Below are 11663 nucleotides of genomic sequence, written 5' to 3'. Positions count from 1 at the left end.
AACGCTTGTGTTCCCTTGCATAGACTATCTATTGAGAATGATACTGCGGAAAACAACATTCGCAGATGTTATTGCTAATTTTTCAATGAAAATAATAATCGAAAAGTTCATCTTCGGTGTTAATTTATCTCACCTTATGAAAAAAAACATTGACATGACTGCATATCTTTGCTATATAAATACAAATATTTATTCAAGAAGATGTATTGGTTATATTTTTATCATACAAAACAAACACTGTAGGCCCTTTAATTTTCGTCAAGGCACAGTGCCCACTGTGCCTATTGGATAATACGGCTCTGCTTCCCAACTAAAGTTGGTGGGTTGCTATTTAGGGACCTGCCCTGTAAAAGACCGGCCAAATTGCGCAAATCTTGGTGTAAAAAATTGTGCGGAATAGATAAAAAATTAACCCGTAAAAACAAAGTTTTTCACTATAAATCCTTTATATGCGTGGCAGCTAGAGTCCTCTCGTCCTCTGGCTTGAGATGGCTGCCACCTATGGGTCAGATGATTGTCTGCCACCATTAAGCAATTGGTAATTAAATATTTTTAAAAAATTCCCTAAACAGTGTAAAATTCACGAAAATTAATTGTCATGCACAACGAGTCTGTGTGCAAAATGTCAGCTCGATTGGATCACGGGAAGTGGGTTAAAAAACGACCGAAAGATTTGCACGGTCGTAAGCAAGCAAGCACGCAAGCACGCAAGCAAGTGAACTTAATATAAAGGATTAAAAAAAAAAAACCTTCTCAGCCAAGGTGATGACGTTACATAACGTGCATCTTGCTACGTGTGGCATCGGCTCGTTGTGCGGTTCGAAAGGTAACATGATCGTCACTAATTTAATACTTCAGTGGAACAAACGCACGTTGGGAAGCGACAGAGAACCCACACACAGGCATATTTTCTTCTTTTTTCGAAGCAAAATAGGGAATTTAGTTTGACTATTTTAACGTTTGTTTAATCTATTACAACTTTTACAGTGCTGTGTGTTGCTTGACCCCCCCCCCCCCACATCTCCATAGCATGAAACACACCTCCTCAGCAAGGTCTTGCTTAGTCATAAGTTACAAAGGTTTTCATTTTGCTTCCTGCAAGAGCAGTCGTCAAGCATGGGAAGGGAACAACAGCGCTTGGCGAGGGCTGTCATAGGAACCAGCCCGCTGAGCGAGGCACACATTAAATCGGCGATCATAACCGGCGCTGCTTAACGAAGATGCCTTCTTTCCACCGCGCCCTGCCAAGGAGACCATCTCTCGCTGGAGCGGTCCCATTATTCTGCCAATTACTCGTGACATTGGACTTGGAGTGTGGGCGGTAGAGGCGGGTTCTTCATTAGTCCCGTGCGTCACGGGAAGCTGCGCTCAGACTGTGTAGGCCTTGGCCAGGTCTGGGGAACCGACAAACATCTCAAAAGCTTTGTTAAGCAACCTGCTGTGATTCTAGATTTGAAGCTTTCGTGACTGCAAGGATTCATATTCTTAGATGTTTTCGGTAAAGTCACGTAGGTAAAACATTAAAATTTATAAAAGTAAAATAAAATAAAAATCACGACGTTTCGGAGGCAACACAAGCTTCCGTCTTCAGGTGGAACCGTCACAGCCACGACAGCTGTATCAAGTAAATGAGAGATTGCAGGAGCTACCACTCCGTTTATATAATGGTTGGAGAAGGGGGGGGGGGTAAGGGCCAAGTGCAGCACACTTTCTATTAATATGGTAAGGTGAGGCTTATTTTACTTTTATAAATTTTAATGTTTTACCTACGTGACTTTACCGAAAAAAACCTAAGAATATGAACCTGTTGTGACACTGCACCGGCACAGCAAGCACATCTGCCGGCCAGCCATCTTCTCACCTTTATTTATTTCAAAGTGGACAGAGGCAATGTCAAGTGTCACGGGCTTGTTCAACGATTTCACGGGGATCCACTGGATATCGAATGCTTCTGGTTTTGAGGGTTTTAGGGTGGCATGCCCCATTAAGGTTTCAGGTTTGTAGGCCCCAACGTGAACATGGAACAAAAAAAGTTGTATCCACAAGAATGGAAAATATTTGACATTTTATTAAACCGTTCAAGGCATTGATTAAACCCAATTAAAGTAAAATGAAGGAACAAGAGCTTCACATTGACTAAACATTTTTTATGAGTTCATATCTTAACAGAAAAGCTTTGTAAAATAAGTTAACCTCCACAACAATTTCCACCTGAAAGAAAACAAACCGAGACCAAGTGACACCTACAACACAGCACACACACCCAATAACTTGTATTGAACATATATATATTTTTAGAAAATGTATTTTCATTCCAAGTAATATTGTAAGCGTGAGCTCTATTGAAATGTTTTTGCACGTGAAGCCAAGTGTGGAAATGACATTGACTAACGTGTGATATGCAGTGGCTTGCGGCTGAGCTTTTCCATTATTGCTGCTCACGCTTTTGTGGTAAAGACACAACTCCGTAACAATTGAATGTGTACGTCGTAATGCTGCTCTTCAGTTTCACATTACAAGTCAAATTAAATCCTTCCGCTTCCACACAAGGCTTGGGTTGGGGGCCCACACAGGAAAACAAAAACAAAACTTGTCCATGTACAGTATAGCCCTTTAGTTAGAAGGCTTGCCCACACCATGTTGGTCCTTGGGGGAGTTGTTTGACCACGTGGTCTCAAGGTGCACATGGCCTGGCACAAGCGTCGTGGTGACGTCACCGCCACTTAGTGGCGAATGGCGGTTGTTGTTTGTTGTTTGACCATACCTCAACACTGGTCAGTGCGGACAACATAGAGAATGGCAGCACAGCAGTATACAGATTGATGGATTTTACTGCACTGCCATTTGTTGATTACCACGTTGCCCAGCCAAATGTTTTAACAACCGGATGTGAATTTACATTATCCAGTCCAAATCTGCTTAGCTTATGACATCTGCTGAGATGGAGTGCATTCAGGGGATTTGGTCATAACATTAAATCACTAACTTCATAACCTCAAGCAGCAGTTTGCTAATCAGAATGCTATACTCTGTAGCGTGTAAATTACTATATTTTATTATTTATGTTAAAATAATACCCATGCAATCATCAATTTAGTGGCGCATTGGTACAATTTAGCGGTGTGCAAAATGTGTTAAGAGTTACTCTTTGAGAAATTACCAAGAATGTAGCGTTGGTATGATTTACACAACTGACAATCTTCTTGGAAAGGATAGTTAAATAAACGCGCCACTTGTACTCCAGCGTCTGCTTCCATTTCTAATAAATGCTTCAGGTATCTTGGTGCAGGTTAACCGCAAATTGGCACTGCAGCAACAACAGGTCACCCATGCAGTTGCTCAAAGTCGCCCAAGGAAATGTTACCATCATAGAGAGTGAATTAAATGTATTCATCAATTCATGTATTCATTAATGAAACTGTACGAACAACAAAATCTGGAACTGATTAATGGGGAAGTAACTTAAAGTGAAATTATTAAACTAATATTCCACATAACCCATATTTAAAAAGAGGTTAACAAGTTAATGTCCCAACTATTACACTCACTTCAATCCCATCACCCACCTCTCTCAAGTGAAAAAAACGATATTGTATTTTTTTAAAATCCTGACATTCAACAGTTTTTTTGTACACATTTTACCACATTCATTTCTCGATGCGATTAATCAAATAATACACTGACACCCATGCCAGTGAGCACCTATTAAGGCTGGCAAGGCTGCTGTTTATGCACCGAAACAGTTGCTAATTTCCATCTCATCCTCACCACGGACACCACGTGGAGGCCACATTTCCTCAAAATCAGAGTCTTGTCTGCAAAATAATGACTGGAGATAATGACCTTGGCGAAATACAACCATGGAAGCATGTGGCACCGAGTTAATGCCGACGGCTGCCACGACACCGCACGGTGCGTTCAGGCACAGCGACCACAAACACCGAGCTGCTTCCCGTGACACCTTCCACCACGGCCGTGACCTCGTCTAAGACGCACATGCCCTACGACGTGGGTAGCCCCGTCTCGCCACTTGCCCCTGCTCGCTCCGGGCCGCAAGATGGTGTGGGCGGTCCAGCAGCAGTAGCTGCTGCGCTACTCTGCGGCTACGAGGCCGCCCGGCGCAGCGGCCGGTGGAGACGCTCCCCACCCGGACGCGCCACCCCATGCACCACGACGTGCGCCTCAAGAGCCTGCACTTCCATGACATCCTCGACGTGCTCATCAAGTCCACGAGCCTCGCACAAACCATCTCGTGGCCGTGCTTGTGAGAGGAGCCTCATGATTAAAGCCTGCTGTTTATTTCATCTGCTGCCTGTGCTCCTGAGTGAAGCCTGCTGTACAATCTACGTGCTGGTTATGCCCGTGCTACTGATCTGCTTCTCTTTCCCGCCCAGTGCTGCACTGCACACAGCTGCTTCTGGGAGTCAGCCAGCGGGCTGATTCAGACTGGAGGTGTTGGCCCGCTAATAAAAGTTTGAGCAGGAGAACAAGACGTCTGTGAGAAGAACCTGCATTGGAGAACTTAAGATGTGCAGTACGACAGTACTTATTTTTATTTCTCTATTTTACATTATACCTCAATCTCGGTTGCATTCATGGGGTGATTGGGTGTTTACTGTGGTGGCCCCTACGGTTGTGGAACTCCCTACTGGTGGAGATCAGGTTCCCATACAGTGTTGATATCTTTAAGTCCCAACTAAAAACGCATCTTTAAAAAAATCTTAGTGGTGGAACAAGTCGGGTGGTCAGACCATCACACCATGAGGTTCCGTTTTTGGGCTCCCCCAAAAAGGGCCTGTACCGCCCCTTGAGGGGTTTGATCCCTGGTGGCCTAATGGTAGTGCTGGAACTATCGGGCTTAGCAAATGAAGGTTTGGATCCCGGGAACCTTGTGCTTGCCCTTTAACAGAACAGTAACAGAGGCCCTCGATTCCATCAAGGATCTTTTCCAGTTACGATTGAGGAAGAGGCATGGCACCGAAATGGCCCTCATTCGGGTGCTTAATGACCTCCAAATATCGAGAAATCAGAAGACTCATTCCATCGTGGTCCTCCTGGATCTCTCCGCAGCATTTGACACGGTCATGTCAAATGCTGGTGTGCTATTTAAGCGCATGCAGCTCATCCTGCAGATTGGCTGGTAACGTCCACAGATGATGTTGATCTTTGCTCGAAGATAAGACACAGTGAGAAGCTTCCGCAATGTATTCCTACGATTCTTTCCCCCTATCCCGTGGAATACCACAGAGCCCCACGCCGACACCCACATTGATTGTGGTGTATATGCTTTCATTGGGGCAAATTATTAGACATTACGGGCTCAGTATTCACTGTTATGCAGTTGATACACAGCCATGTGTGTCCTTTGCACCCGAGCAGGGAGTTGTTCTTATGGTTTGTAGCAAATGCCCATCTGAGATCCAAGACTGGATGAGTTATAGTTGGCTGAGATTGAGGTGGTGGTGGACCCTGACCGTCAGAGTATGGGTGTGTTGGCAGGACAGCCCTCAGGGGTGTCCAGCTGACTACTCCAGGCTGAGTATGGAATCCGGGTTGTATTTTTGACGGCGGCTTGACCTTGAAATCACAGGTGTGAGCTACTGTCGAGACCTCTTTCGTCTACCTGAGGATTATCCCTCACTGTTGATCGACCCACCAAGTTTCACACCTTCGTGATCACTCGCATTGACTACTGCAACGCCCTTTACCCGAGGGCTAATGGGGCTAATGTCCATCATCTGCAGCTGGTGTAGAATGTCGTTGCCAAGTTAATGATTGGTACATGTAGGACCGATCATACAAGGCCTATGCTCCGCACACTGCACTGGCTGCCAGTCCGATGGAGCATCACCTTCTAAGGTGAGTTTTATGACCTATAAGGCCCTACACGGCCAGGGAACCTATCTGAAAGATAATTTATCTTGAAGAATGATTATAATCTTTCTCTCTACTGCCTCTACCGACTGCTTCGATCCACTGAGGGATCGCGAAACATCCGCAGGGCGCGACTACAAACATTTAGGGCGTTTTCTTTGTGTGTTTCGGTAAAGCCACGTGACTTTACCGAAACCCAAAGAATATTAATTCCTGCAGTCACGAAAGCTTTAAGTCAAGATCTAGGGTAATGTCCCTCTGCTTACACGGCTCCTACCTTGTAGAATTCCTTTCCTCGTCAGAAAATGGGACTTGCCTGACCATTCAAAGTTTTAAAAAATAACTTAAACGTTAACCTGTTCAGCCTGGCATTCACAGATGAAAAGTAAATACATTTGACAGAGTGTATGGTTGCAGATGAACCTAATTACTATTTTAAATACATGGTTTAAGATGTGTAATGGATGAATATATACGTATAGGGGCCTTAAGTTTTAAGATAGGCATCGTTAAAGAAATAAAGTGTGAAGATTGAAAGTTGGATTGATGCCGCTCGGTCAAGTTTTCCAGTTGCACATCGATTGTAAGGCTCCTATTGTTGGGAATTATATATTTTCATGATCCTGTTATGCATCACGGCTTTGCCCTAACCGCTACCTCCTCCTCCTCCTCTCAGGGGAAGGAGAGGTGCTGGCGGGGGGTGGACAACTCCTCCCTCACGTTGCATCGTGGGTCCCGGCCGGCAGAGCGGGGTCAACCTCCGCCGCGACGGAGCCACGCGCCACCATCTTGGTCGCCGGCGCCATCGCGGGGCTCACGCTCGCACCGTCAGCGGAAGCAGGAGGCGCAAGTGGAGGCGGCGGGGGCTGCATGAGCGTGGACAGCTGCTGTTGCGCGCACGACAGGAAGAGCTCCAGGCTGGCGAGATTGCGCTGTCGGCCCGCGTGTTCTGCCTGCACCACGTACAACACAACGCGGCGGTGGCACGAACATAATCGCGATTAGAAATCACTTGGGATTTTATAGCAGCCAAATACTCTACACGCATGTTTCTAAATGCGGAGGGAGAGAACAGAGGATCCGGAGAAGAATCCACGTGGACCACAGGGAGAACATGCAAACTGTATTCAAGTGTCAGATTCGGGATCGAACCCACAACCTCCTGTATACCAGGCGAGGTAGTTAACAACTCGCCACCGCAGCACCACACAGGGAATTCACAAATGCCTGTGTGGTGTCATGTGTGCATGACACCAATCACTCAAAGGGGCACATCATTCCACTGTTGATTTTAAACAACTCTCAAATACCACCGACTAAGTGTGAAAAAACACATAAGTAGTGTTATTGTTTATAGATTTTGTCTCACATTGCATATGAAAATAAATATACAACACACGTGAAAGTGGGCAGGTGTGGATTGAAAACAGGTGAACGAAAATCGGATGTTCGTGAACTATAGGCAAGGAACAAAGACTTAACACGTTCATGAATCAAGAAGCTCTAACAGCAGTAGATATTTACGTGCTATTTTGAGCAATGCTGGAAACATTGCCGATGAAGAAGGCCCATTACACAAAACGTTGCGTATTTTTTCCCCCTTTCAGCCCGTATTATTAAATACAATTTTTGTTTTACTATTTGTGTGTATGCACCACTGCCTATGGACAATGAATGCACGTGGATGTCACGGGAAGCGTTCAATTTGGAGGAACTACACGCAGCATTGGCGCGCTCGCGCCAACTCATCTGCGTCACTTTGCGGTGGACAGCAGCGGAGGGCAGCGGCGTCAGTGTTTGGCACCGGCTGCACGGCGAGACCCTTCCTGACCAACGTCCACCGTAGCCTCCATAAATCTCGCTCCCAGGCATGGCCCGTGGCTCCAGCGAGTGGCACGGGCAGCTGCTGCAGGCTTGGGGCATTAGCTAATGCTGCTAACGAGAGAGAATTAATTAGTGCCGCCTGTCAGGAGGCCGTAAATCAGGGCCGCTCTCTGGCCAGCCGGCCGGGGGGCGAGGGCGATGCGTGAGCGGAGTCGGATGCCTCTGCGGACGCCACACATAGCGGGCCGCCGTTTAGAAGTGCAACCTTGGGACCTTCGGCGTGACCTAGCGCACATCAAACGGCAGGTCCACCAAGTGAGGCGTTCACTCGTACAAGAGGACACCGTGCGTGCGGCAATCGCTTGGGCAGTGTGCCAGCGATGCCACGCTGTGACTTTCAAAGCGGTAGCCCCCTTTCAACCGCTATTATTAAAGCGATGCACGTTGCATCAGATTGAGTGAAGAGACTGCATTGGGGTTTTTTTAGTTTCAAGTGGAAGTTTACCAAAATGGCATTTTTGAACATATTGAGCTTTGTTTTATACTGCCAACATTTTGCATATGCCTTTTGTTTTGGCTAGAGCTTAAATATATATTTGACATACAAAAAAAGAGACATTCTAAGTCACTTATTTAAACACGCATAGATATAAAAACATACATCAAAGCAAATACAACCCTAAAATTGCATTGAATGTCCCAGGACATATCTTTACTAACTGTGAACAAGATTACCTTTTTTAATACCAAAAAAAACTGCACACCAGCAAAGAACATTGAAATGATAATTCAAGTGGCCTGTAAAATAATCTGTTCATCTTTCCACATGAAAATATGTTTAAGTCATCCATAAGAGTTTTTTTGGGTTAGATCACGTAAATATATGAATGTGTCATTAAACCCGCCACCACCCGACACAGCCAACTAGTAAGGGTTTAAGTCAGTCTGCTTTTGAGAACTTTCCAGAGTACTATGAATAAACAAGCAAACTCAGGAGCAGTTTTTACCTTTTGAGTCTCATCAACAGTCAGCCTTGTCAAAAAAATAAAATACAGCTGGGTTGCCAGCTGTTATTGGCAAGAGGCACTCCATCTACATGACATTCCTCAATGCATAAGGCAAAAATGTATACAAATCTCTTAATGCGTTGTTTGAAGCAATAAGAGAAACAAATAAATGCCTACATTCACGTATCTCAGTCAAGCACTTGACGAGAAATCCATTTAGTTTATAAATCAAAGCAAACTGAGATTGCCCACACTCAGGGCACTTGATCGCCCGGTCTACTGAATACGGGACAACGGCACGAACATCACAGCCACAACAACCGGAATGAACGTTCCTCCCGATGCCACGTTGAGAGTTAAGTTTGGCGACACAGCGCGTGATATCACGCGGCGAGGCCCTTCTCCTTGTGAAGTAGTGATGGGATTTACATCGCAAGGAACTGGGTTGCCTAAAATACATGTAGGATGCACACATCCTCTACTAAACCCTGCAACCACCATCCGATTTAGAAGGACCCCCCTCCCCACCCACCCCCTCTCCCTCCGAGAAAAGTCTCGACACACTTGCTTTCACTTCTGAGAGATTTACACGGCCTGGCAGCCCCCAGCGCACAGATAGGGCCATAATCCTTCCACGGCAGCCATCGAGATCAAAACAGCCCGTATCGCTTTAGCGCCTATGCTAACCCAACACTAATAGTGTAACCAAAGAGGATGACACACTTCCACGTCGGCTGTAAATTCACCTATTCGGCGGCACAAGCTGCGCAAAGAGATGTCGCGGGCTTAACTCTCGTTTGTACACCGCCTTGTGAAGTGGGTATTTACTTGCTTTTATATCTTCCATTTTTGTGCAAAAAAATATGTAAAAAATGTTAGTCTGTTTATTTTCACACTGTCTAACGAACTGTATACGGGAAGGACATCGTAAAATGTTTGCATGGTGAAGGATACCAACCTAACACCTTACCAACATAGAGCGAGCAAGTCATCATCGTCAGCCAACGTTTATCTACTGCTGGTTGAAAGCCTCCCCCCATGTCATCGTCATCCTTCAGTCTTGTAATCCTACAATCCATCTCGCTCCTGCACGTAAACTTATCTCTCACGCGAACTCCGTTCATCCTCACAGTGGCTTTTGACTAGCCATCGAACAGACGGTCACTGTATCACACGCTTTCAGATGAGCTTCTGCAGCCATCTGGAATGCTCTTACTTCCGATGTTAGGAAGTCACTGGAGCTATGCAATTTTAAATATAGATTGAAAACTCATTTGTTTATAACTGCATTTTGTGTTCAGTTTGTCGTCCTTTCCCCGCTCGTCCGATTAGCACGGCTGGCTACGTACGGCCCTAAAGAAGTTCAACATACACACACCACTCCCATCTCCACAGCTGTTGTCCTCTTGGGCCAGTTATCTCATTTGGCCACTATTCCATTACCAGTGTTGTCCATCGAGATTCATCCCATATCGACCACCAGCCATCATCCCTTCGAGTGGATTGTCCTACCCAAGCCTACTTACTTTGCCCAAGAGTCAACTTGATTCATTTACCTTGCATATGTTTTTCCCTATTTCTCTCTAAGGGCTACAACCATTTGTTTTACCAATCAACTTCCTGTATTCCTCCCATTGTTGTGATATGTTTAATCACTTGTGTTGTATTCTCTAATTTCTATTCTCAGAATTGTATGTTCCCCCCCACCTTCTTCCTCAAGTGTTGTATACGCGTCCGGTAGCTTATTCTCTACTCTGCTTCACTTTGCCCCCACTTCCAGACCACTGTCGACTGTGATGCTGGGCATTTTTGTTATGGCGGGGACATCTAATTTGTTATTTTGCTTCTATGTGGGTATGAATTTGTGTAAATTCTCCAAACTGTCGGCAGTGGTCCATACACACAATTATTTCATGTGAACCGACTTGTTTTTGCCTCTAACTAACTTTGTCCTCCCCTTGGCAATGTTGCACTATGACTTGGATCAATGACGCCAGGTGATTCATGTGAACCGAGTTTGCCGTGTACAGACGCATCACTGATATTCCAGAAAATAATTTGGTGATGCTGCGTTGGCAGCGGTGCACAAGCACAATGAACAAAACAACTGAACACATTCTTCAATGACACTGCAGCCATTCAAAATAAAAAAAAAATATATACATACGGTAATAGGTGACGATGTGGGCAAACGGCCATTCTTCAATGTATGTGCCATGAAGGACCATCGCCCGAAACGTCGTCAAATTATACATTTTTCCGTTTAATGCCAACACGTTATCTATTAACGTGGTCAGCTTTCTGACAATCTTTTTCCCATTTCTGGATTTCTTATTGGGGAAAAATTTGATGCGCTTGCTTAAAGCTGTTAGTCATTCTCTCTTTCCTCGCTCCAATATCACGTTTTCCGAATTATCCTCTCATCTCTGCTCCTCTTACTTTTGCATGAAAGTCACCCATTATGATGCCCTCACTTAGAAGTTGGTTCATTTCTTCATACACTTTGCATACTTCTGCATCGCCATGGCTTGTTGTTGGGGGAATATATTTTGCATTCCCGTTAACTGGTAGTAGTCTTAGAACCTTAATGTTAGCTGGGAAACTCTGCCCGAAGCATTCTTGAATCCTAAAACTCTATGTGCATAAGCACCGAAGGACATCGTGAAATGTTTGGCATGGGGAAGGCTGCTGACCTAACGTTACCGATTTAGCACCAGCGGCTAAGGCTCTAAAGATTGGCCCTAAATGCACACCCGTCACTTTTCCTCCCTTATTGTAGAGGGCGCATGCACAAAGAGCGGCACCTCATGTAGAAAGAGCAATTTAGCAAAATGTAATCATCCCATGAAACATTTCTCATTACCAAAATCAAAAACCCCATGGAAATCTATTAATTAGTGTCAAATTCTGAACTCAAACACACTTAACATGGGATTTAAAGCACAGTCAAATGCATGT

The 11663-nt window shown here is 45.1% G+C and overlaps 1 protein-coding gene across 2 annotated transcripts in view; it reads right to left on the bottom strand.

Annotated features, from left to right (window-relative positions):
- Nucleotides 1-2053: 2053 nt before the first annotated feature.
- The window catches only part of CCDC91 (coiled-coil domain containing 91), a 30783-nt gene continuing 21173 nt past the window's right edge, over nucleotides 2054-11663 (bottom strand). For both annotated transcript variants that reach the window (XM_078859054.1, XM_078859055.1), the window contains one exon: nucleotides 2054-6827. In XM_078859054.1, coding sequence (XP_078715180.1) covers nucleotides 6591-6827 — 237 coding nt within the window. In that variant the 3' untranslated portion in view covers nucleotides 2054-6590. The remainder of the gene's footprint in view (nucleotides 6828-11663) is intronic.

This window comes from Lampetra fluviatilis, chromosome 8 (assembly GCF_964198595.1).
Source record: "Lampetra fluviatilis chromosome 8, kcLamFluv1.1, whole genome shotgun sequence".
NCBI classification, from domain to species: Eukaryota; Metazoa; Chordata; class Hyperoartia; order Petromyzontiformes; family Petromyzontidae; genus Lampetra; species Lampetra fluviatilis.
Note: the sequence above shows the minus strand (reverse complement) of the source record. Positions and strands in the feature narration are given on the sequence as shown.